General features: G+C 38.1%; 3 protein-coding genes across 3 annotated transcripts in view; 1 reads left to right on the top strand and 2 right to left on the bottom strand.

Annotated features, from left to right (window-relative positions):
- Positions 1 to 4,917, bottom strand: part of LOC143040413 (sodium-coupled monocarboxylate transporter 1-like) — a 21,384-nt gene extending 16,467 nt beyond the window's left edge. Inside the window, exons 1-3 of the mRNA XM_076211470.1 lie at positions 4,479 to 4,917; positions 1,915 to 2,048; positions 142 to 330 (exon numbers count right to left, since the gene is read on the bottom strand). Of these exons, the coding sequence (XP_076067585.1) occupies positions 142 to 330; positions 1,915 to 2,048; positions 4,479 to 4,767 (612 nt within the window). The 5' untranslated portion in view covers positions 4,768 to 4,917. The remainder of the gene's footprint in view (positions 1 to 141; positions 331 to 1,914; positions 2,049 to 4,478) is intronic.
- A 1,123-nt stretch (positions 4,918 to 6,040) lies between these two features.
- Positions 6,041 to 16,730, bottom strand: Ddrgk1 (DDRGK domain containing 1). The gene is made up of 7 exons (XM_076211471.1): positions 16,468 to 16,730; positions 15,191 to 15,310; positions 13,012 to 13,151; positions 12,694 to 12,774; positions 11,799 to 11,981; positions 10,009 to 10,114; positions 6,041 to 7,329 (listed from the first exon to the last, which is right to left on the bottom strand). Exons 1-7 carry the CDS (start codon positions 16,550 to 16,552, stop codon positions 7,172 to 7,174), a joined length of 873 nt encoding a protein of 290 aa, XP_076067586.1. The 5' UTR covers positions 16,553 to 16,730; the 3' UTR covers positions 6,041 to 7,171.
- A 185-nt stretch (positions 16,731 to 16,915) lies between these two features.
- Positions 16,916 to 26,364, top strand: eca (transmembrane p24 trafficking protein eclair). The gene is made up of 5 exons (XM_076211472.1): positions 16,916 to 17,154; positions 19,427 to 19,542; positions 20,733 to 20,837; positions 21,370 to 21,516; positions 25,955 to 26,364. The coding sequence occupies exons 1-5, from the start codon at positions 17,022 to 17,024 to the stop codon at positions 26,102 to 26,104; spliced, it is 651 nt and encodes a 216-aa protein (XP_076067587.1). The 5' UTR covers positions 16,916 to 17,021; the 3' UTR covers positions 26,105 to 26,364.
- The last annotated feature ends 1,560 nt before the right edge of the window (positions 26,365 to 27,924 follow it).

Here is a 27,924-nt window from a genome sequence, read left to right on the forward strand (position 1 = left end):
GTTTCTTGTGTAGTCCTTATGGTCTTTTGCAGTCTCCTTTATTTCTTATGTTCTTATGTTCCCTCTCGCCGAATACTTCTGTTAAATGATAATACATAAACTTCCTTCATCACGTACTAATGAGATCGAATCGTTACTTACAATAGAGATGTAAATAGCGCAAGTGACGCCCATGATAACTATGGATGTCATGGTGGAAATGTCGGTGACTGTGGAGAAGGTGAGGGAGGGTGCGTAAAGGCAAATCCCCATGTAAATTGCGGCAGACGCCATTTGCAGAACCGATGCAAGCTTCTTTACGTAGCGTGATTTGAAACGGAGTTCCAGGTACTGGAAGGAGAATGGGAAGATGAAGAACTGAATCACATAAAAAAAAAACATACATAAAGAACAGACAGGGCCGGATTAAAAAGTGGAGTTCTAAATCATTCATCAAAAAATGAGCTTCCACAAGCTGGAATGTTTAGAAAACCTCAACTAAATTGAACAATAAACTTCACGATGCAATACTTAGTTTAGCTACTGCTTCGAAATGTAGTGCAGTATTAGACCTTGGGTTTTATCTTTATTAGTCTGTATCATACTTATCAGGTACAAATGTTTCACAATCTCAAAATACCTGCCTAACTTACACAGAGCTTGCGCTTTCATCATATAACCACATTTGACATTTATCACCTGAGAGCTACTGGGGAAGTTTTTTTTTTTTTTTTTTTTAAATGTGAACAAGGCCCCCAGCAACGGTTAAACCAACTCTGAACATAAACACCTGAGCGCAGGCCACACAGGTGACGCAGCACAGCAAAGGCAGCCTTCCTGTTGCTGAATAGTACAGTTTGAACTTCTTTCTCACTTGAAGTGCCGAGGAAGTAATTACATCGGGAAACATTTCAAATGAGAGAGAAGTTCAAACTGTATTTCAGTTCAACAACAGAAAACCTGCCTTTCCTCTGTGCCACGTCGCCTGCGTCTCACTGTGCGCTTAGACTACAGGCATTTATTTTTTTTTACAAAGGATTACAAAGGCGGAGCATACCGACAGACTTTTTGGTCCATATCTAGGTCGGATGCGAAAAAAAATCATAATAATAATAAATTAATAAATAAAAAATATGATAATGTCAATAAAAAATAAAATACATAAATAACCTATCACAGCTACTGATACTTCAGATTTTGTTTTAGCTTCTGCCAGGGAACTCCATTCTACCAATAGAAACGCCCTTCACAGCAAAAAACATAAAGTCTTCTTATACTGAGGTTGTGGGTAAAATGGGTGAAGGTATGCATAATACTTTCTGCATACATACATACATATATAAATGCATGCATATATACATAAATACATGCATACATACATATATACATACACATATACACACATACATGCATGTATACACATACATACACATATTTACTAAAAAAAAATCCTTTCCGCTAGACAAAGCCAACCTACACCCATGTAATCTTTTTTTTTTTTTTTTTTTTTTTAATGGTCATCCCTGCCCACTCCAACCACTCTTCAGGTCATAAGCAATGCAGTAAGACATAACACTTCTACGGGCACAAAATGAATAAATTATTGAAATTTAGGAAAATTATTTTCCTCCAGCATACCAAATGACATTCAACGTATATTGTTAAGAAAACGAAATAGCTTCCCATAGCGATTTTACGGCGGAAAACGTTCTGGAGGTGGGTGGTACAGTCGATGAATCGGAGGTCGGAGGAAAAAGTTGGAGGAAAATTAACCCAGCGTGATAACATAACGCCTGTAGCCGACATCAAATAAGTAAGTTAACATGGGAAAAACACCTTTGTATAGTGACAAGAAAAAAGACTATGGTATGGTTTGAACCCATGGAAATAGTGAACACAGCAAATCAAGTCCAGTCGCTGCTAATTGTGTTTTACCTCATAGACGGATACCAGTTTCAGTGAATAGATCACTGGAAGCAGGACCTTCGTCACGATCAATGCTCCCCACAGACATCCCAACAAAGACATCTGCAGCTGAGTCCCGTAGTAATACATTTCAGTTGAGGTTCCTGGTGGGAATAGAAATATATTGAATCCAAGATTAGTTTGATTTCTTGAATATGAACAATTATTTTGAAACGGCATGTACTTACGAAGTGCTGAAATCTGTCATCAAATTATGCACATGGCCCACTATTTGTAATTCATGGGAAATTGATTACAGTATGCGATTCATAGAAAGTTATTTTGAAATGGTATATACCTACAAAGTATTGAAATCATTACTTTACACGCCTGACATTATTTGGAATAAACAATAGGACAATTCTTGAGAAATTTCTTGCTGCAGACAAAACACGAAAGTTAATATTCAGAAATCCATAGTCAATGGTATCAGCAACGACTATAAATTTAATAGGTTGCAATCTTAGTATTTCTGAAATAAAACATCACCTAGAGGAAATAAAATAATTACAAGAGCTTCCAACGCCAACTATTGTTCTGCATTTCAATTAGTTCTTGGAATGCTTGTTCACTTTGAAAAATGAATCCCTCGGTTTTCTTATAGAATTCCCTTGTTTATAATGTCCAACCGTTTTCATTATATTCAAGGGCAGTGAAAGATTTTGAAAATCTGGAAGAGTTGCTCAGAAAAGTAAAAATCGACAGTATCGTTGTGGGGAGTAAATGCATTGGAAGTTGCAGCCTCTGCTGCTTTTGATTAGCTGGTCGTTCAGTTGCCTTCGTGTCGAACTCATTTCCTGTGGAAAAGGAGGCAACTGGTAAAGTCAAAACACTAAGGAAATTGTCCTATTTACAGTAGATGACGACACACTAAGCTAACATGCTACTTGATTTTGCTACTTCGTTTGAGTTGAAAGAACTTCGGTTACAATATTCTAGACTTCCGTAAGAATATCTCAAAAAATGCGTCAAACATTCGTATAAGTTTAACTTTCTTTAGTGCGTCATTCAGCTTCTCCCTGTATGACGCATTTGGAAATTTGGAAAACAAAAGATCGTAACCGAAGTCGTTTTTCCAAGTAAAGCCAAGTAGCATGTTAACGAGAAATGTCTAGTGAGCCGCCACTGCACAGGAGGATTAGGTATGTAGTGTTCTTTTAGGTTAGGATGTGTGTTCCTTGTTGTGTTCTTGTTAACACATGCAGTCAGGTTCCATCATATGATGGAGTGCATTGCTTTTGTTTTGATGCAACATGGCGGTTGATTTGGGTCGTGTCCTTACAATGGTGGTGATAGGGTTGCCAACTCCGTTAAGTTACGATAAAGGACATAAAAAATTTAAAATGTGTGAGAAGTTCATTCTTAATTAATTCAACAGAGCATCAATTCCTTTCATCTCGCCATTTAGATGACATTAAACTAAAAACTCTCTCACAATAAGATGATGTTCCAGGAATTGATTGTACAAAAGAAACTATTTTGAAAACATTGATACATTTAAAGTCCATAGATTTCAAAATAAAATACCACTTTCTGGTTGTTGTTTTTGAGCTTATGAAGAGTTCAGAGCTTTTGATAGTATCGAAGTTTCTTTGAATTAATACTTCTTCATCAAAAAGTTCATCCATCTTTAATTTAAGCTTTCCTTCTAGCTTCGAATGGCTTACGAAACTTACGTTTCATAATTTGCCGAATGTTAAAATTCATCGAAATCTATTCTGGTTTTCCAAATATCTGTTAATAACATGAAACATTGGCACTACTTTTACAAGTTTTCTCACATAGATTTCACTGTTCTTCTGGTATTTATAACAAATTGCGGCTCGATTTTGTGATGGGTCTCATCATTACATTGTTGTATAATACGCTATATTTGTTTTGGTTCTTCGTGAGTTCAGCTGATAGGCGGAAGTATTGCCTTTCCAAACGTCCAACGGCACCTCCTTTCTTCCTCTATTTTTTTTTCTCATATTTAGTAACATAGTTTACGATTTTCTTGTTTTCCCAAAATGAGTGCCTTTTTCATGGAAAATTGAGTTGTACATAAAATGAGGCTAATTTTACACCCTGGTCTGTGGTCTGCCGCTCTGTGCGACTGGTATTGTGCAGAATGCAGAGTTGACAGAGTCTGCACTCCTACATGAAGTAAACACTTTTGCAATCATCACATCTTGAGAGTAGGAAATTGAACTACCAGTCAAAACGATTTCAAAATAAAGGACAAATAGTGTCATTTCAAATCTCAATAAAGGACAAGGACAAATAGAGCTGAATAAAGGACTGTCCTTTGAAATAAAGGACGGTTGGCAACCCCAGGTGGTGATGCCCAGTTGTGATTGTCTTTGTGCCGTTAACCTGATCACGGATGCAAATACAAGGCTGTTTACTCGAAATTCTATTGATCTTATCAAACATAAACAACATTGCTTCCACCAACAGTAACTACATGAATACCGGTCGTCCATTGTAATCAAAGTTAACCCACGTGCCTAAATTGAAATATCACCACAGAATACTTAGAAATGAGAACATACCTAAGATGGAAATCGCCGAAACAAATCCACCAATTAAGGAAAGGGCCACGGGCGCAATACTCATTGACCTGCCCCCCAGCAGATAGTCATCAGCACTGTCGTCCTTCTTCTTCCGGATGGCCACTGTCGTGCCTATAACGACGCTGGCCAGCGTCAGGCCCACAAACACCACGTAGTCCACGACATAGAACGCACCCGAACCAAATGATTCCCCACCGGCAGAAGCGTTGGCCGTCGCATGAGAATTGCTTTCTACAGGCGATACTGTTGACGGTGCCTCAAGTACCATTTTGCTAGATATTCCAATGGCCTTAACTGACGAGGTGAGGGAATGACCGGTGATGCTCCGTAACGTCAAGCAGGAGAGATCACACTGCGGATGTTTGGCGGGAGTGAGATCAACGAATGGCGCACAGGAGGGAAAACTCCCAGTCACACAGACGCATCACTGAGACAGAAGCCTACTCATGGTGATAATACGGTTGAGCTTTATCGTTTTCCATAAATCCCATGAGTGCCATAAAGCTTAAATCGCGCCTGAAGATTGCAAGTATCTTTATTATTCATGCTATCACTCGTAAAAAAAGTCTTCCGGGTATTCCGTTAACGTGAAATCTGGGTTGCATTTCCCTCAATGCGTTGCCGATTTTAATTTCCTTAGAACGGTCCGCGTTACTGCGTATATGTATATATACTAGGGAAATTAAAACCGGTAACGCATTGACGGAAAAGCACCCCAGATTTTTCGGTAACGCACCCCAGATTTTTCGGTAACGCACTACCTGTCCGACGGTAACGCGCCCAGCTCTGGTGCAGACACAATGACTGTTGATTATTTCGGTTCTGGTAAGGACGAATTTATCTAGTTTCCAGGTGAACACGGAGCAAATGGCGGTCTCAGCCAATGGAGAATCGTTTGTTCCCAATTCAACTCTCTAATGGTTAAAATTGTTTGACATTAACCATGAGAGAACAGTCACACTCAAAAGAACCTCGGCACATCGGGATACGCCCCAAGCAAATATCAAAACTGGGACAGAATTTAGGTGAACGCTAGGAGACTCTACTGTTACGTAATGACATAAGTATTAGTGTATCAGTAATTGCGTAGTTAAGAATATGTAACAATGCTTTAATATTATATAGATACTTTGGTACATAATGCTTTCATGTCATGTACCTTATTAAAGTGTAATTAGGACCATACTACTTGGGTTGAAAGTAGTGCAGTGAGGCACAGCAGTTCCACTACGAGGCCCTACAGGTTTACCCTACACTGCTCCACTATATGGTGATCCCTCCACCTCATCCACTTAAAACACTGTACAATACAGATGAGAAGATCCATTTAGGCCATGTCATCCTTTCATCCATTTACAAACTCCCTCCATTCTTTTGCACTCTCTCTTCCTTGCTCCACAGACATTCCTCTTGTTAGAAAATACCAAAGATGCCACAAGTTGGTAAGTCAGCAGTTAGCATCTCTGGGATTAGGAAAATCTGAAATCTCTCTACCCTCTATCTCCCCATTTGTTCATTTAACATGAAAATAATACAAAATATTATTATAACTATAATTTTTATTAAAGATTCTGATACTACCATTATCATCCTAATTTTCCTTATGATTTAACAAAATAATAATATTTTTTCCCATGAAAAAATATTGTGCATTATTAAGAGGAAGTATCACCTTTTAATACCAAGTTATAAAAACTTTTTTCTTCTAATGGATCCTTAGACAACAGAAACACATGAAGACCTGATCATAATATTAGAGGTAATAGTTATTGTTGTTTTGAGTTTCACTGACTGGAAACCTGCATCCTCAGAGCTGGCAAAAATCCTTTGACTCTTCCATAGATATTTCTGGGAAGGAATACTGGCATATAGTAGTAGGAGGGAAGCGGTCACTGGCTGTCAGTTTTCTTTGTATGAAAAGGTGCAAGAAACAATGAGATCTTGAGCCTGGTCCAGGAACTGAATGTTAGCCCCTTGGGGTTGCATCTACATATGGAGAGGAGAGTGTCAATATGTTTCTGAAGGTGGACAACAGGGCAATAATGCTTTGATGGAGAACAAAACTAGCTATATTAGATATTAACACAATATTTGCCCATCATATTTTACAAGAATTAGAACTTCAAAGGCTTAGAATATCCAAGTTCAAATGTCACCAATGCATGGCATACTTAAACAAGAACAGAGAGATTCCAGGTTGGTTAGTTGGCATAGGCCTACAATTTTGAAAGGGCTTATTACATTGTTTTATACACCTCTTGATTAAAAAAAAATGTCTTTACCCTACATATAAATGCATCTATTTCTTTTATACTGTATTGCTAATTGTAAATATATCATATACACTCATGTACATGCATGTATCCATACATAAATCACTTGTATTTAGCACTGATTACAAAAATACTTCATGAATAATTCAAAACAGGACCTATATTTCCAATCGAGGCTTGGCCTATATCCAGCTCAGCATGGCCTTGGGTATGATACATATATTGGACAGTAGCTTTGTTGTAGACCTACAAGTTTTCTATTTCAAGCAATCTTATTGCAAATTTGCATTGATGGTACATTCCTGCACTTGTGCTCTCTTTCCTTTTGAGGATTATATTAATTCATGAACACAGACAAAAGAAAAATAGTTCATAAATAGAAGTGAAATGTGGTTGAGTTTAGGCTGAGCATGGTTCTGGGAAAAGTGAGATCAAAGTATTTGATGAATCTGCCAACTCGGCTAAGGACACACGACCACGTTGCTTGATAAATTTTGCCACTGCCTCTAGCTCTTCACTGCTGATATATATAAACTTTCCGCGGTCATCTATCACACCTGTTAAAATAAGATATCATTAATATCTGAATATGATGTCGTATTTTCTGCAAGCTGAATTTATAACACAATCTCCTTAAGTTTATCAGTAAGCTTGGTATAATAAACTGGAAAGTAGGAAATGGAATTCCACAAACATTGATCCTTTCCTCTATATTATACATATACATACATATACCAATTGCTTTTCCCCCTTACAAGGGAGGTAGCCAAAACCAAAGGCATAAAATCCACTCCCACCCATTCCATCCCCACATACTCCACTCCCATTTAACCCCCTCCCACCCTCTTATTTTGGCTCCTCCTGGATGACAGGTCATCCCTGCATCTCGCCTAGTGCCCTGGGTCAGAAACAATGTATATTACAATTAGGTAAATACATTGATGTGAACAAACACCCAGGTTGATTCACTATATTCATTAAATGGCGGAAGTGCTTAATACAAGTAAACCTAGTTTTACAATTATTGGGATTACACTTTAGTCTTAATGACAAATCTGCACCAAAGTATATTTTCCCAACAATTATACCTACTGTTACAGAATTATCAGAATTATTTTTTCCAAGAAATTATATGTATAATCACCCCTTTCAACCCAGATGAAATAGATGAGCAATGACATCACGGGAATTTAAGGTGTTTTCCATAGGAGTCATGTACTACAAATTTTGAAAATTTCACCTACTCAGCTCAGGACAGGTGACCTCTAGCATACTGACAATGTCATGAATGAATCAATCAACTGTTGCCTCAAATTTCATTAAGAAAACCCACAGTCGCTCAAAACAGTCCTTGAATCTTCCACAGTTTCCTTTGTGAAGAAACTCTAAACTATTGTCTGTGTTACATCAGTGTGGGACTGTTTATATATCACTAGCTGAAAATGATAGGAAGAGGAGAGCAGTTGACGGTTTTCAGATCCCCATGTGTGTTAGAAATACAGTTGAAGTTAATAGAAATCTAGGTCCCATTCTGGAGACTGAGAGTTAGCCCTGCAAAGCTGCACCTAATGACGGGTTGACAAGTTTTGAGAATGGGTAGCTTTACTGTTTTTCTTCCAGGCCTACCACATGTAGGTGCCCATCAGTGGTCCCACAATAGAATAAAAAAAAAAACACTTACAGTGATGAAACTGGAGACTAATCATAAGTTATCTTCTTCCATTTTGTTAAAGTCATCTTAAACTTCATAATATTTTATAGCAGATCCAAAGGAAATATATATATATATATATATTTTTTATCTACAGTATGATTAATATTAGGAAGAGAACAAAAGGAGAATGACAATGATGGGAGAGGAGAATAATGAGGTTATGGCAAATGAAGAAACTCCAGTAAAATTGAAAGAGGTGAAAACTGAGAAGGCACTTGGGTTGGAAGGTTGACATGGCAAAGGGTGAAGTAGTTTTAGTGGAATGGCTGGTGATATTGTTTAATGTCTAAGCCCCTGTAATTAGCACCCCATGAGATCTCACAAATTATCTTTGTACTCATCATCAAAAAACCAATACTATTAGAAAAAAGTGCTTGGATTACTGGGAATCTGTGAGAGGTGTACAATTTAAACCCACAGCTATGTGAATGGAAGACCGGTATGTTTCTAATTATAGCACTAGTAGAAAGTGGATTTATTTAATTACTGAACAAAAATAATGTATCCATAAAAAGAAAAATAATGTCAAATATATATTTGTTACCCCCCTTTGTAAACATGGTACTAAACTGGCCGGCATTTATCATACCCCAGGTTTATGGTTTTGTATTCTCTGGGATTACAGATACCCCAAGTAAAGAACCACCGGTCTCAGAGAAGGAAGTGTACCAGTGAACTGGAGTAATGCTTGTATAATTCCACTATAGAAGGGGAAAGGGGACTAATATGATTGTACTACAATAGTTTTCAGGGGAAGTCTGCTAAGAGTAGTAGGTAATGTGTATGTGATGGTGCTAACTGAATGGATTAGAAGAGGATCGAAGGAAGTGACTAGGGAAAAAGCAGTGTGGATTTAGAAGAGAAAGAAGATGCATAGAATAAATACTTACAATGAGAGATATGTGAGAAGCTTTTGGCAAAGGGTATATCTTTTGGGCAAGTGGGGAGGGGGGAGGAAGAAGAATGCTCCCAATGTAATGTCATTCCTCAACAAACCCTGTTAAAGTTCTTTCATTATGTGAAAATTCATTACACAAGGAACTAATGATGGGGATCAGTGATAGTCCAGCAAGAAAGACAGCAGAACTCTTCATAAACTTGTCAAACCCTTCACTTCCATCAGGAGGTACAGCTCTGAGGGTCTGAGATCTCTATCAACTTTAAACTGTATTTCTTACACCTTTACACATATGAAGAGCTGACAACTGTTCTCCACCTCTTCCTACTACTACTTTCACTCAGTGATACAGAAACAATCCTGCATCAATACAAAACAGACAACAGTCCAAAGCTTTTTCCCACAGCCCCACTGTTGCCAGCTACTGTGGAGCTGTGAATTTTCCACTCAGTGCAACCTAAGGCAATAATTATCATTATATTCATTACCCAATAATAGCTCAAGGATCCTAACTTGCTAAATACAAGATTTGCTTGTATACCAAACCACAGCTATTTTCAAGTAATTTCTTAGATCCAGCAATTAATATCTTATCTCCCTTCGACTAAACAATAATGAACATACCAGTGAGAGTTCCTTCTTCCTGTAAATTAGTGATGCGATCTATTACAGCTGTCGTTTTCAACTTGAACCTTGCTGCAATGTCCTCCAGCACCACAACTTTCTCATGCTATGCATAAAAAAAGGATAATATATATTATGTATCCAACAAGCAGGCACAATGATATATTACAAAGGATTACAAAGGCGGAGCATGCCGACAAGAGACCTTTTGGTCCATATCTAGGTCGGATGCGAAAAAAAAAATAATAATAATATGTATATGGTGACAATGGCAGTGAGTTGGGGGTATATCTTAGAGTAGAGAGGTTGAGGGAAGTGGAGAATTTAAAAAATTTAGGGTAACATGCAGCAGGGCAGGGAGGAGTAGGGGCTGGGGTAAACTGTAAAGTAAGGGAAGGAAGTAAATGTCTTGAGAGAATAAAAAGTGTCATGAAAAATAAGTATTCAGAGATGACAAGATGAAGGGGTGATTGCACATATAATAGTGTATGGGTAGAGAGACTTGGATTTTAAGGGAGGCAGGAAGGAGGAATTTAACCACTTCGGTACGATGACACCTACAAAGGCATCATGAGGCATGATTGGGTATGTGAGGTTGCCGGCATCAGCATCTTGATTATATAAGTAAAAGCAGCAATGACTGCAACAACACTGTAGGAGAGAGGCCAAACGCAGAGTATGGGATCCAATATATTTGACGTTTCACCCAGCAGTTTGACCTCTCTCCTACAATCTTGATTATATATTATTTTTTGTAGTTGTACATGAGTTACCCCTGGATTCTTTGAACCGGTTTGATCACATTTTCTGTTTATTATTACTCAGCATAAAAGCAAACAAGTAATACAGAAGTGACTTAATATTCTATAATGCAAGTAGTGTGATGCAAATAACACATGGCAGCTGATGCTGCGAGTGAGAATTTGAGTCGTACTGAGGTGATTAAACAAGTTTGAGATGAAGCATTTAAGAAGTATACTGGAGGTTATGAGGATGGATAGAGTGAGAAATAGGAAGGCGAGTTGGACAGTGAGGATGGAAAAGGAACTGGCAGCCTGGTTTGACTGAAGAATACAGTGATAGTTTGGGAACATGGAAAGAATGAATGAAGAAAGACTAGCAAAATGTGTGGAAGGTAGAGATGGATGGAACAAACCCTAGCATCCGAATCATTAAATGTGTGTGGATGTGGTACAGACAAGAGTAAAAGGGAAAAGACTGGTAATATGTTTGTGAGAGGAAAGATGGATGTGTTAGTGATGAGTGAAACAGATGGGAAAGGCAAGTTTGAGTTTGGAAGTATGGTGGGTATTGTCGAGAGTGATGGGTGAGGGAGGGAAGGTATAGCATTGCTGGTAAATGATGAAATATGAAAATATGTGGTGGAGTAGAGGGAAGTGTCTTTAAGGATACTGTGGATGAAGATGAAACTGGGATGAGAGATATGGATTCTTGTGGGTGCATGCAGTCCTGGTGATGAGAAAAGTGAAGAGGAGAGGGAAACCTTTTTGAATGATTTAAATGACTGCATACAGTTTCGGGAGGAATGTAATTGAAATGCTGTTATGGGATATCAATGCTAGGGTAGGTGAGGCAATAAATGGAGTAAGAAGGTTTAGGGTATCAGATAAGAACTACAGTGAACAGTTATTAGATGTGTTTAGAAAGGGAGCTGATGATAACAAACAATATTAGAAAAAGAGACAAGCATAAATGGGAAATGGTGGTGGAGGGGAGGGTGGTTGAGAGGGTATTAATAAATTCCACATCAAAAAAACGAAAGTGTTTACCTTAATACAATCAATGAATTCCTTCAGCAAGTCCCTTTCCTTCTCTTCAGTGTCCTCCTCATCAAAACCTTCTTCTTGGACTACAAAACTGGCTTTCAACTTTTGATACTCTTCTTCCTCCTGTCTTTCTTTTTCCTCCTGTAATATTCGTTCTTCTTCCTCACGCTTTGCCTCCTCTTCAGCCTACAAACATCAAGAAAAATTGGTTATTTTATTTGAATGCATTGGATGGGATCAATGCTGAGTACCTACAAAAGACATGCAAGATAATCATGGAGGATTACCTCCCTGCTCTTTGTCCTCAATAATCATCAACACTTCTCCCTGGAGGTGCATCTCCATGGGAACAGGGGAAGAAGACTTTGGTATATAGAGAGACAGAGCTATGACGTGCATTTAATTTCAATAACTGCAATAAGTTCAGCACAAAATTCTTACTCAAGTCCTTTGCTAATGAAGAGATGTCAACAAGATGTGTAAAATAACTTGGTGGTAGCCACTATATCTCCCAATACAAAAATGCTTATCAGGACAGTTTTGACCTTTTAATTAATATCAAAGGGTGTCTCAGATGAATAATATGACTTAGGAATACATACATATACCAAAGGCTTTTTCCCCCTACACGGGGGGTAGCCAAAAAGAAAAAGGCATAGAAACCACTCCCACCCATTCCATTTCCTATACATTCCACTCCCCTCCACCCTCCTCCCTCCTCTTATCTTGGCACCTCCTGGATGACGGGTCATCCCTGCATCCTGTCCACTGCCCTGGGTCAGAAGCAGTGTCGGGAATAGCTAAAATAAATTAACAAGTGGCCCCTGGTATAGAAGTGGTAAAGCATCAGACAGAAAGACCTAAATATATCTATGTTTTATATGCAGTTTTTACTCACCAATTTTTCTTCTTCCTTCTTGCGTAACTCAGCAATCTTCTCTGCCCTCTCCTTCCTCTCCTCTCTGTCACGTTCCTCTGCCTTAATGTAGTAAGAGAAAAGAGAAAACATAAATCTTGAAAACAATATGCCCAAAATGTTTCTTGCTACATATTTCATCTCTTCTGGTTTACAGGAATGAAAGTGATGAGAATAAAAGGATCCATTATGTTAATTTTCCATGTCTCACCACCACATTTTGTGGATGGAGATTATTTGGTTGAATTAAAAAAAAAAGTATATTGTGCAATGTTCATTAAGATCTATTGTTTATATTACCTCTCGTGCTGCCCGTTTCTCTGCTTTAGCTTGAAGCTTCTGTAGCTTCTTCTTACCAACCTTACCATCAGGTAAGGCTACTTCATCTCCCACATCTAGATCTTCCTCTTCCTCTCTCTCTGCCTCCTCTCTGCGTGCCTCTGTTTATGAGATATGTATAAGAATTGATCAATTTCACCTATTGTGATAAAGCCTAAATTACTGGTTTAGGCCAAAAAATAAAAACTACCTTTACACATTTTACTACCCTGTCGGGGGATTTGTACAGGCATGCCTATATTCAAGTCCCTATCCTACATTGAAACAGCACCAACACAGAATCAGCCTGGCAATACATCTGAATTGCTGTAGATGCAACCACCACCACCACACGGATGACACTAAACACCTTGTGCTACACTGTCCTATCCTATATTCATCCACTCCATTCATCAATAAAAAATCCCCTTCGCTGAGTGAATTACAGGCTATACCAACAGCTGATGTGGCTGGTTGCCTGGAGGCCATAGGTTAATTCATGGATAAGATATCAGTAAATACTGATCCCTATAAAATCAGCTCCATTAAGTTTGAAAGGTGCCCATGACCTCAAAGATATCTTAGGGCTTTTATATTGGAGTCCACTAGATCTTAGCTCCAATACATATCTACCTAAGACCAATGATAAGGTGAACAATGTACCTGCATGTGGTAGTTCTATAAAATGGACAACAAAGTTGCTCATTTTCAAGATCTATCAACTCCCTTACCAACATCATGGGGCTGACACTCATTCTTTAGTCTGAGCCCAACATTTCTCTCAATCAACTGTCTTTTTAACATTTTTCCATACACGGAAACCTGACAACCAGCAACTACTTCCATTCCTCAACCACTTTCAGCCCATGGCATAAAAACTTTAATACATCACAGACAACAATTCAAGAGAGATCTGTGGGAGGATCCAAGGGTTTTTACCAGCTACTGTGGGGCTGTAGGGTTTTCACTTTGTGAAACTCTGTACAAAATTAAATTCAAAATTAATCAGTGATAAGTATCTGCTAGTGATGGTCCTGTGACATGGATATGGTAAGACTCATCTCTCTCCTGCCTATCTTCAAGCCCTATCAATACCCTCTCCTTCATCTTTGGCCCAAGATCTTTCTCTATCATCTTTGACTAGTTTTCCTACAATTTTTCATAAAATGAAAATGGAAAAATGGTAACTATTTCCCCCCTGATAGCTGATGACAGCAACAGACCCACATTAATGCAACACATACAACAATCCAGTTTCTTCATAGGGATTTATGAGAAGGTATAATAAGGACAGTTGCTGACTAATGTGAGGTTGTAAGTTGCCTGTGGAACCTGAGGAAACATTTACATTTTTTAAGCACAACTTCCTAGTACTTTATCCATAAGAATTTTAAGGGAAATATAAATGTTGCTACTGTATTTCCAAATGTTATCTGGAGAGTGATCTGATTATGAATACAGAAAGTTTTGTTGTCATATGGTGTTCTATGACATACGTCAACCTTAGTTGTACGAGATGTATAAGAACTGATGATGGTGGCAAGTTGGATGTGAGTTTGAAGGGTGAGAGGATAGAAAAAATGGAGAGCTTTAAGTATGTGGGGTCACATTTAGCAATGACTGAAAATAGAGGTGTGGGGGAAAGGAGAGAAGTAAATCTCGAGGGAAATAAAAAGATTGATGAGAAATAGATATTTCAGAATAAATGATAACAGAAGGGTGTATGAGGGAGTAATTGTATCTACAGAACTGCATGGGGCAGAACTGAACTTTGTGTGAGGCAGAAAGAAGATACTTGAACATGTTTGAGAAATATGACCCAATATAGGTAAGGAAACAAAATATTATAGGCCTTACATTTGATAAATGTCCTTCAGTCTACACATCATGGATATAACAGTAAAAGGAAATATGAAATTGAACATACTAGGATCAGTGACAAACACAGGTTTTAGCCAGCAGAAGGATAATCCAATTATAGTTTACTAACAATTCATGAGAACCACAAATGATTATGCCTCCTAACCATGATTCCCAGAAATCAAGAAAACAAAGACATCTTATAAATAATAATAACAGAATGTACCAAAACCACCCTAATAGACATTTTTCAAATACAAGTTGATAGAACAGTAATGTTCCTTGATCTCTGAGCACTTACGAGCAATTCTCATACGAGCTCTGGCACCTCTGTTGGCTGCTGCACGGTTGGGGGCCTGGATTACTTGTGCAGCACCCTCGACTATGCGTGGTCGAACTCGCTGTCCACCTCCTTCGTTATCTGCAGATGTATCAAAATGTGATGAATAGATTTCCAAACTTATCACAGTGGGCAAGATGCAGGGATGACCAGTCATCCAGGAAAAGCCAAGAAAACAGGGATGGGTGGTGAATAGGAGTGGAGTATGTGGGGATGAAATGGGTGGGAGTGGATTTATGCCCTTTGACTTTGGCTACTTCCCTTGAAAGGGGGAAAAAGCCCTTCATATATGTATGTATCCCTATGTATACAATTTTCCTCAAGAGGTATTATAGAACACAAGAATTGGCTTTGGTTAAACTTATCTATTTTGGTAAATGGGTTACACTCTAGCTGAATCAAATGAACCATCCATTTCATCTATATAACAAGGGCTTTTTCCCCCCTTAACAGGGAGGTGGCTAAAGTCAAAAGGCATATATATACCCATTCCCATCCATTTCATCTAATACCATGAGGCAATACCATTAAAAAAAATCTGCAAATGAAACAGTAGAAAAACAGCTGTTTCCAAAGACAAAGGAAAAATGTTAGTAAAATCATAAAAAAAGAAAGACATGATAAATGTTTTAATAGATTTTAACATAATCTATTCTCCAAGCAGCCAGAAATAATATTTTCTCAATTCTCAAACAGGTAACGATGAATCTTCAAAACACACTGTAGCCACTCTGGAAAAATCTTCTCACAAAGAATACTCCACCATACTATGATTTACATATGAAACATGTTATTCATCCATTAAACACATAAAATATCACGACAGAGAGTAACCATGACACTTGATAAGTTGATCTACTTAGAATGAATAAATTGTCCGAACTCATCATTGGATGACAGACAAGGTTCATGACCTGATGGGATATCAAACTGGGTACTTAAAGATTGACAGAAGTAATTGGCAGACAAAATTCACAGCTTAATTATATTCTCATTCACAGAAGTAGTGCTACAGGATTGGACTATGGCACTTATATAATACAATGCCCAAATAAAATACAGTTATCTGTACAATACAGCACTTTGGCTTGTTGTAAAGATATTCACAAGGACTTAATTGAAAAATATTAATCAAGCTGTCACAAATTTGTACTTAGAATATTTATAACATGCTTTTAATTTTTATCCATATTACTACTCTCTATATTTGGTGTTAAAAATATATTTTGGACTCTAACCTTGTTCATCCTTTTTGAACCAAGATAATGCAACCAGGACCACAGCAAGTACCATTGCCCCTACAAGGTATATCACCCACTCCATCTTCTTCAATTTCGTTTCCAAAATAACCTTCACATACAACCTTCCTTCACTACTTCAGGTTTCATGGGAAAACATTAACATGTAAACACAAGAACAAGTGACTATAAATTATCTAGATCTTTAATACATTCTGAAACTATTATGAGATTTCAATAGAGCGATCTAACTATAAGAAATGACGTACACGTAAGTATACTCCGGAGAACTTATGAATCTATCAAATGAAAACCTGTTTTATAAAGATAAAAGTATATATAAAAATATTTCCCAAACATAATATCTAATAAATTTTATCCTAATATTATAAAAGAAAAATATATCAAGATAAAACACTTGTAATTAATTCTGTCCCAAATGATAAGATATGAGATTCTCCATTGGTTACTGTCTTTCGGCCGAGTTGGCTGAACTTTAGGAGATATCAGCGTGAAAGGGAAATTTATGTGAATAACGTCCGGTCAAAGAGAAAATGTGGAAGAACGCATTGTTTGTTTGTGTGATTGCATTTTTTATGAATGTAGCCACAGGTTTATATTTTCACATAGGTGAAACGGAGAGAAAATGTTTTATCGAAGAAATCCCGGATGAAACTATGGTCACAGGTAAGTTTTATTACTATACTCATAACAGTATTATCACCGTCTGTCGTTGAATATTTTATTTGTAATCACGTAAATGTGCAATGAAGGATTACTTTATCAAAGTGTTGGTATTGGTATATATACGAATCCAACCCGGAGGTTGGAGGTATTGGGTATGGCCAGAGGCCTTCCATGATCCATCACCCTTGTCAAACTGGTGCAAACCTAGAAATCTGTGATGTTTGCCAAGTAGATAGGAAACTAGGAAGATGAAACACAGAAGAGACAAGTCTCCTATCAGATGTTGAAATTCATTCACCTGCCACACTTGATACCATATTTAAACAAGTCTGCACTTATCTGCTATGTTCTTCGGTGTTGGCTGTTGCTGACTGATGTTTGTTACTATAACGAGAAATGTTTTTTCCATGCAAAAATTGGTGACCATGTAGCTAATTATTGAAAAATGTAAGTAAGACTGCAGAACTGCTGTCGATGGTTTTTATGAACGGAAATTTAACCCTCAAAATCAAAGGAAGGTACGGACTACAGTCTTAGGGTAGGGATATCTAGCATACTAGATCTGCAGTGATTGTACCCCCTCAATCAAGTGGAAATGAAGGAAATATTGAAGTTCATCTCACCAGCTAATAGAGCAATTTGTATATTTTTTTGCATCCATGTTATGATGACAACAACTCTGACTTAGTAACGCTTATTGTTGAAATTGATGTTGAAGGATTTTGAAAAAATAATTCCTGCAACCCTCCCACTACCTGGCACTGAAGAGCCATATTTATTAAGAGTATCATCCAGTATTTTTTTGTGAAATATGTTGTCTTCCCTATTCTAACCTAGCCTGACCTACTTAACCTACCTACCTAACCTAACCTAACCTAACCTAAAAATGTAGGAAAGATGTTCCTAAGAAAAGTTGTTGGAGTTGTGGTAGTATAGGTGTAAAAAGAAAATACAAATTGTTGAGCAAATGGATGAGATGAAATGGTGGGTAATAGGAAATTTGCGTAAATTATTTATTCACAATCCCTTAATATTAATTTCTGCAAGAACTGTTACTAAGAATATTTGTTGGAGTTGTGGTAATATAGATGCAAAAAATATACAAATTGCTGTGCGAGCGGGTGAGATAAAACTTCACAAATACTGAACTGAACATGATGGCCATACTAAGGTTCCTACTTTTCTGCTGCCATATCAGAATTCAAGTCAGTTCCTCAGATGGTTGTTAGAGAATTAAGTGGGGTAATTATAAAGTTATTTGCAAGGATGCAAATCTTGTCCATATCATTGGATAGCTGTTATCATTTTGAATTTTGATGACGACGGCCTGATGACGTCTAGAATTACAGGTACCACATTACTAAATGCAGGTAAGGTTAGGTTGGGTTAGAATATATAAATTTAGCATACTTTAATTTCTTCAACCTCCACCTCTAACAAAACAAACACGTTTGGAGTAGTCAAAGCGGCTACATTTGTCTGTTATTGTGTTATAATTTACAAAGTTATTATTTTTCTATTACTATATCATGTAGGTGTGCACTTCTAAAAATTTACCAAAAAATGTCCCATTGCCAGCTTTCTCATCAAATGAGACATGAGGGAAGGTACTTCATGTAGCAGACAATGATGGTCACCCTTTGCGGGATAGAGCCATGTCACCTGAGTAAAGAAAGTTTGTATAAGCATTTCCTCTGTGGGCATTGATGAATAAATATCTGGCCAAATACATACATACATATACCAAGGCTTTTTCCCCGTTACAAGGGATGTAGCCAAAAAGAAAAAGGTATAAAATCATCTGGCCAAATACTGAAAGTAATTTGCCTCGTATCCCAGTCCTTTTCACATTTCTGTAACGTCTTTGATGTGCAGGTGTGCTACTCTGCACCGCAGCCCCCACAGAAAAAAAAAATAATAATAAAAAATAAAAGTCGTTATTGACGTTACTATTAATTTTCGGGACCAGGTACTTGTTTATGGGATTCAAAGTACTTGTTGATAAGAGCTGTCAGATGATATAGGTAATAATTGCATCAGTGATGTGGGAAAACATCTTTATAAAAATATGGTATATACTTGATATGAAGTCTATTTCTGTAGAATGTACATACATATACCAAGGCTTTTTCCCCCTTACAAGGGAGGTAGCCAAAAAGGAAAAGGCATAAAATCATTCCCACCCATTCCATCCCTGAATACACTGAAGAATGTGAAGTTGAAAAAAAAAATACTTGTACATAGACTTCAGTGTTATCCTTTTTTCTTTCAGGCAATTACAAGTTGCAGCTGTTTGACCCTCGCACAGGTGGATTCATGCCCTCTTCGCCGGGTCTGGCCATGCACGTTGAGATCAGAGACCCAGATGATAAGATAATTTTATCTAGGGTAAGTGTGATCTTAAGGAAAATGGGAATATAACCTTTTGTATCAGTAATTGTTTGTTTCACTAACATCCACTACATCACTACCTTTGCCCCCTCCTCACATGACCTTAAGCTTATGTCAAGGATCTTACAGTAGAAGTCTATTAGAAAATAAATATTCTGAAATCAAGCTTGAGTACATGTCTTGTACAACAAAAAGAAATCAAATCAGGGCCTACAAACAGTTCATGAGAAGCACATTTAACTATGCTTTCACAGCTTGGTTCCCAACACTCGGCAAAACAGGCACTACAATTTATGCAAAAGAAAGCACTAGAAATAATAACAGGATGCACCCTAATAGAACAATCTACTTCATGGCTATCTAACTAGGATGCCTTACTAACTTTCATCTCGTTCATTGTTCTTTGTATCTACTCTATTTATATAGCCCTATCATTCTCTCTCACATCAGTCATTTTCTTTGCATCTCCCATTGCCACAATCAGATCACAACTATCATTGCACCACCTCCCTTCCTGCCAATTTTCTCCCTTTTCTATGTATATTCACCATGACCTTCAATTATGTTCAGATCTTTGATTTGGTTTGCTGAATATGATAGGTTCTTCTGTCCTCAAATAGTCATTGAGCTCAAATATAGTGGATGTCAAGCTACCAATAATGGTACATGCTACCTTCAAGCTCCCTACATTGTCTTTACTTTTTTCTTTAATACCACCTTTTTTATACATACATTCTTAACCTTTTTTTTTTGTTCTAACTTCATTTACAAATTCTCCCTAATTTCAGGTTTAGAAAATATAAAAAATATATGTATTTGGAAGTTTAAACTAATTTTCAATTCATAGACATTCAGCAAAGACAAATTTGGATTGAGTTTTATTTAGGCCACTTTGCAATTCTTTTTTGTATACTTAATAGTAAACAGCAAAATCATCGGTAGAAATCACCGTAGAGAACAGAGCATTAAGACTTGTCAACCTATTAACTTATAATGTAAGTGATTGTAATGGTTTGATGTAGAATATTGTATTTTATTTGTTATTTACATTATTATAGTTTTTATTTGTTGTTTTATTATCAATATGATTTTTTTTCGCATCCGACCTAGATATGGACCAAAAGGTCTCGTGTCGGCATGCTCCGCCTTTGTAATCCTTTGTAATTGTAGTTTGCTTTGTTTCACAGGTGTATAGTAGTGAAGGACGTTTCACCTTCACATCCCACACCCCAGGAGAACATGTCATTTGTCTCTACTCAAATTCAACCAAATGGTTCACTGGTTCACAGTTGGTATGTATGTTTTATGGATATTACTTAAGTAACATATTTAATATTCAATTTAGTAATATTTAATAGTAATAGTAATATTCAATTTAGTTAATAGTAATATAGTAATTAATAGTAATATTTAATTTAATTGATAGTAATATTTAATTTAAAAAACATACTAGGCTACACAAGCAGATCTTTTCTTTAAATCAAGTTTGTAAAATGTATAGATGAAGATTGCTGTGGACACCATTATGAAACTAGTACTCTAAGATTTTCATAGCTTATATCAAATATTAATCAGAATATATTGATTAATGGCTTCTTAATTAGGTTAATAAAATGTGTGGTATAGGTAGAAAGGAAGGATAATATAGATTTGAATTAAAACAATACTTTTGTTTGAATTGTACCTTCTACTCTACTTCTCCCCTTTCTCCAATTGATTCCTTGCTTCACAGTATGCAAAATCGGAATATGTGACCCATTGTGGACCCCATAGTCTTGCATATTGTGGGCGTATGCTCTACTAATAAATTCTTTACATTTTCAGCGTGTACACTTTGACATCCAAGTTGGTGAGCATGCTATTGACTATGCTAACATAGCACAGAAAGAAAAATTTACAGACCTGCAACTACGAGTGCGTCAGCTGCTTGATCAAGTAGACCAGATTGCAAAGGAGCAGAATTACCAACGGGTATGTTTATGTCGTAGATTTTTGTTGGTAAAGCAGGAGTGGTAAAGATTTGTCTTCACTATTCCAGGCTCCTATATAGAGTAATGGCTGCACAAGTGTCAATCAATATTTTAGGTATTTTTTAACATTTCTGACCAAGGGCATGCAACATTTTATGATTGGAAACTAATCCCCAGCCAGAGATGGATGTTGATCACTTTTAACTTCTTTCCCTCCACATCTGTCTATTTATATACCAAGGGATTCTTTCCCCATATAAGGGAGGTAGCCAAGTCAAATGCATGCACCCACTCTACTCCCATCCACCACCCTTATTTCCCTCTTATCTTGGCTCCACATGGATGAAGGGTCATCCCATTTTATCCACAACAAGTCTGCTTCACATACACTGTGACCTCTCTTCCCCATCCCCTGATGCAGAAAATATAGAAGATGGGGAGAAATTCCACCAGGCTGCATCAAAATATCCATATACAATCATTCTCCACTCACCCCAATTCCCTGCCATCTCCCTTTCTTACTCAACAGACATTCATCTCTTACATAAAGCTCCTTTCACTCCATCCTCAGTAGTCCCCTCAAATTTACTCCATCCACCTCTGACTTCAGCCCCACTTTTGCTAATCTTTCTTCATTTGTTCTTTCCATGTGTCCAAACCATCCCAATAATCTATCATCAGCCCTATCTGTCAGCTCCCTATTGACTACCGTGCTCCTCCTCACCTCCATATTTCTCACTCTATCCAACCTTGTAACCTGTACCATACTTTTCAGACACTGTCTCAAAAACATTTAATTTTTCCTTTCTGCCTTTCTTAAATTCTGACTCTGCCCCATACAGTGCCGTTGGCACAATCACCCCTTCTTTGCATCCATTCCCAGATGGTTATTTCCCACGATCCTTTTGAATCCCGGAAGATATTTACTTGCTTCTCTCAATGTACATATTACCTCCACCCCTACTCCTCCATTTCCTGCCATGTGTGATTTGGAGGAAAGAATATGAGCAAGGCATTTAATAGATATTTTTTCATGGTATTTACAAAGGAGTAGTTAGATATGGTGCCTGACTGTGACCTGATCTTCAGTAGGGATGAGGGAAGTAGACAAATATCAGCATCAGTAAGGTAGAAGTAATCAATCAGATTGATAGACTTAAAAGCTACAAAATACCCAGGTCCAGACAACATTTATCTGAGAGTGTTTAAGGGTATGAATTTGAAATTTGTGACCAAGTAATGGAAAGTAAGTCGGTAGACACTAGATTAATGCTTATATCTTGGGGGTGGACAAATATTGTTCCTGTTTTCAAAAAGGGTGATGAATTGTCTATGCACAACTACAGGCCAGTCAATTTCTTGTTGGTAGGTAAAATGCTTAAATCTTTAACCATGTAGTAAGTGCTGAAACTATCAGTTGTTTTAAGAAACGATTAGACAATTTTATGGATGGGGATGACAGGTGGTGATGGATAAAGAGATGCCTAGTGTAGGCCTTATGGTCTCTTGCAGTCTCCTTCATTCTTATGTTCATAATGAGAGACAGTTTGATTTGTGACTCACAGTATAGGTTCTCCAGTGGTAAGTCATTTGTAACTAATCTATCTTTTTACACTAATGTCTACAAGACGTTGGATAGCAATGATAGTTATGATGTTATTTACCTTGACTAGTAAAGCATTTGACAAAGTGCCTCACCAGAGACTGTTTAAAAAATGCTTTAAAAGAAAAAAACATGAGGAAAAGTGAATAGATTACAGCATGGATGATTGATAGAAAACATTGGGTCACCATTAATGGTGTAAAATCCAAATGGGGGAGTGTTACTAGTGGAGTTCCCCTAGGGCTAGGTTTTTAGGTCCCTCATTGTTCATTATGTATATAAACAACTTGGACAGTGGGATTATTAGTGATGTTAGTTAGTGGACGACACTAAAAAGCATATCAAATCAGGTTAGGAGGAGACACTGGGATACTGCTGGAAGATCTTAACAAATTCTTCACATGGTTGGTGAAATGGCAGATGGACTTTGATATCTCAAGTGCAGTGTGTTAAATGTAGGTTTACATAACCCAGAAAGCAGATATAGCTTAGATAACACCTCAGAGAAAACTGAGTGAGAGAGACTTGGGAGTGGAAGTGAGTCATGACTTTAAATCCAGGAAAAGAGCTAACAAAGTATTAGGTTTTATTGCTAGGAAGGTTATAAATAAAAGTGCATTTATCTTCAACTTCCTCTTACCATATACCTTCCCAATCTCTGTGACTAACTGCCTTAACCCCTTCTCTAACCTTGCCACAAGTGGATTGTTTTCCACAAACAACTAACTCACCTCCCACTTCTCATCACAATCTCTAACCATCTCCAATCCTCTGCCCATCAACATTGTACTTACCTCCTTTACCACCCCATCCATGTACACATTGAAGAACCATGGCAACATGACACATACCTGATGCAGTTCCACCTTTAGTTCAAACCACTTGCTCTCTTCATTTCCAGTCTTAAGACAGGCTCTACTACTCTTGTAAAAACTCGACTGCTATTAACAACTTCCTCCAAATCCCATATATCTGTAGTACCTCCCACAGTGCCTTTTTGTCTATCATATGCCTTCTCCAAATCCATAAAGGAAGAAAGACTAGCAGAAAGTGTATGGAAGGCAGAGGTGGATGAAGGGAACTTGATGGGAAGACAGAAAATGGGAAGGATGGATGGAATCTTGGGTAAAAAGGGGAATACCTGTTGAGCAGGGGAGAGAGAAATCAAGAGGTAGATATGAGTTGGGAATGGATGATAAATTGATGCAATCCAAACAATCTCTGCATCCTTGATCAACCCTGTCTGCCAGTTGTCTTCCCACCTCAGCTATCTGCCTCACCTCTACATTTTTAATTGCTTATTCTTATAATTTTCACTGTGCTTATTTAATGTAGTCACAGAAACAAAGGAGCCATGGGCTTCATGGAGGAACTGGGGATACAGATTGGGTTTGGGAGAGAACAGAACAGGTTTTAATCTTAGGTGTTTTGGTCATGTTTTGTGCATGTGTTGGAGTAGATACCCTTGGGAGATGCATGAATTGGTAATGCAGATTGAAAGAAAGGGGTACTTACCTTACCTTACCGTCGTGCCATATCCTCTTGGACTTCGGCAACCATGGAGTGCCACCGTTCACGATTGAAAGAAAGGGGTAGACCAAGGAAAAGATGGGTGGCTGGAGTGAATAATTTCTTACCTGCTTGTAGTCATGGTTGTGGTGAAAATGTGTGTGTGTGTGAGACAATTGGAAAAAATGTATAGATATAGGCAAATTGTTCTGTGAGAGGGGTACATTGGGAATGAACTTGCAGTATTACTGGGAAAGTGAGGAGGTGCAAACATACATACATACATATACCAAGGCTTTTTCCCCCTTCCAAGGGAGGTAGCCAAAAAGGAAAAGGCACAAAAACACTCCCACCCATTTCATCCCCAAATACACTCCACACCCCTCCCACCCTTCCTCTCATCTGAGCACCTCCTGGATGACGGGTCATCCCTGCACCCCGCCCACCTCATCAGGTGCAATCATAGCACGCTTTAAGCAATGATGCATTTGATAAGAATAAAAAGGATGGGGATGTTACTCTACCTAGCTTAACCACCTTCTTTTAATACTTAATAGCTGATTGAATGGTGGAGTAGTGACCTCTTCCTCTTTCCCAGTTCATCCACTCTCCTGTATAAATCTCAAACTGCCACCTTCATTGTTAGTTTTGTCCCACTTTTGCTTTTCTTTATTGTCTTACCATCCTCTCTCTCTCTCTCTCTCTCTCTCTCTCTCTCTCTCTCTCTCTCTCTCCCTCTCTCTCTCTCTCTCCCTCTCTCTCTCCCTCTCTCTCTCTCTCTCTCTCTCTCTCTCTCTCTCTCTCACTCTCTCTCTCTCTCTCTCTCTCTCTCTCTCTCTCTCTCTCTCTCTCTCTCTCTCTCTCTCTCCTCTCTCTCTCTCTCTCTCTCTCTGTGTGTGTGTGTGTGTGTGTGTGTGTGTGTGTGTGTGTGTGTGTTCCAACACTCGTTACTTTTTTATCCCCTACCTCCTTTCACACATGCACTTTTCTCCTTTTCATTTTTGTAGATAGAAAAGTCAAATAGATCAGATACCATATCAGTAATTTGGAATTAAGAAAATGAAACCAGTATCATGGGAAGCTAATTGGTGCTGGTACACATTTAGTGTACATATTATTATGAATCCAGGAGGAGCCAAGAAAAGAGGGAGGGGTGTGGTGAATGGGAGTGGAGTATGTGGGGATGAAATGTGTGGGAGTGGATTTATGGCTATGACTTTGGCTACCTCTCTTGTAAGGGGGAAGAATATATTGGTGTTAGTATAAATCTGTGTTCTTGATATGTGCTGTAACAGATTATTTATATAATTTTTTGTTTATCTTCTAGTATCGAGAGGAGCGTTTCCGGCAGACTTCAGAGAGCACCAATCAGCGTGTGTTGTGGTGGTCCATCGGCCAAGTCGGCATTCTGGTAGCCATGGGCTTCTGGCAAATGCGGCACTTGAAAAGCTTTTTCGAAGCAAAGAAATTAGTGTAGATGTTTTTCAAAAATGCTGTTTCTGGTCCCATTCTTATTTTTTAATTAAAGAGTTGTATATTATTTTTTTGTGTGTAGATAGTAGCTATGCTATCATAGTCCTTTTATGTTAGAGTGCACATTTAGCACGGACTGTCACTGCTGCAGAAACAGATCTGTACCTAAGTACCTAAATTCTTGAACTTTTTTTTTATGAAGCTATTTTCAGGCTTAAAGCACTTTACTGTTGTCCTTTTCATAATAAAGTTATCTTTATACCATTGGCAATTTTTATTTTTCTGTATACCTCAGAATATAGTCCACATCATATGAAATCCCAATTGGGAAGAAAAAGGCATGGGTTCACCAAAAATGACCTTTAGATTGTGCACCATTTTGATATATATTTGATATATAGAGAAGGGTGGTAAATGGGAGTGGAGTATGTGGGGATGAAATGGGTGGGAGTGGAATTATGCCTTCGACTTTGGCTACCTCCCTTGTAAGGGGTAGAAAACCCTTGGTATATGTATGTAGGGGTGAATGGAGAATGGTTGTGTATGGATGATGCTGTGATGCATGAAGGGAGTGGGTGGAGAATGGGGATGAGGGAGTATGTGTGAGAAATAAATTGACGCAGCCGGAAGGGATTTCTCCGTCTTCTCCATTTCTGCATGAGGGGACAGAGAAGAGGGGGTTGCTGATTTGATGAAGTGGCTTTGTGGATGTACTGTGTTTTGCGACACTGCTGACCCAGGGCATTGGGCGAGATGAAGGGATGACCTGTCATCCAGGAGGAGCCAAGATAAGAGGGAGGGATGGGAGTGAATTATATGAGGATGGAATGGATGGGAGTGGATCTTATGTCTGTTTTTTTTTTGCTATCTCCATTGTAAGGGGGAAAAGGCCTTTGGTATATGTATGTATATACCATTTTGATTCGCATGATTAAAGCTGTGGAAACAAGTATGTGATATTGATACAGATTGCATTCCTGGTCTTTAGGTATTACTTCTAACCAATAAACAGCCATTAAATGAAGTGTCTGGCCCTTTCCCGTGGATGTGCTGTGTCTTGCTGCATTGCTTCTGACCCAGGCAGGGGTCAGGGATGACCGTTCATCCACAAGGAGCTTAGATGAAAGGGAAATGGGAGTTTGGGTGGATGTATGCCTTGGCTGGCTACCTCCCTTATAATGGGGAAGAAGTCTATTGGTATATGGACAGCTGTTCTGCTACCTGGTGGCATGAATAATGTATTGGCTCAGAATATACATCTACATTATCAGACATTGCTCTTGAGTCCTGGCAATACAATGTCACTGATGTTTTTGAAAGAAAGAAGGACCTCCCCTCGGTGATAGTCAAAACAGAAGACTGACATATTTTCAAATCATGCATTCCAACAGTAGAAAAAAAAAGATGCAAAACCATCTAGAAACCAAACCATTAGAGAACCCAGTAACTTACAAACCTGATTTCTCCTTTTTGCTATAAACTTGTGAAAGATTGATTTTAAAAATAATCAGCACATACCTCATGAAAGCATAGAATCAACGGTCAGAATTCTGGACACATTAGACAACAAATATCCCCTCTAGAAGTTGTGTTATTAGACCTCGCCCAACATGACTTCAACGTGCACGAAATTCACCGAACATGATCATGATTCACGGTAGCACGATTTGTAAAACCCGCCGGGTCGTGTTGTGCTCCAGTGTTTGGAGGGGGTCTGGGAACCTAACCTAATTTTTCCCATTAGACCTGGTATTTGCACAACACGAATTTCGTCTTGCACGACGTGCTAAGGAACCTAACACCCGTGTTGGGCGAGGTCTGACT

Source organism: Oratosquilla oratoria, chromosome 28 (assembly GCF_046742065.1).
Source record: "Oratosquilla oratoria isolate Oo_2021 chromosome 28, ASM4674206v1, whole genome shotgun sequence".
Lineage (NCBI taxonomy): Eukaryota > Metazoa > Arthropoda > Malacostraca > Stomatopoda > Squillidae > Oratosquilla > Oratosquilla oratoria.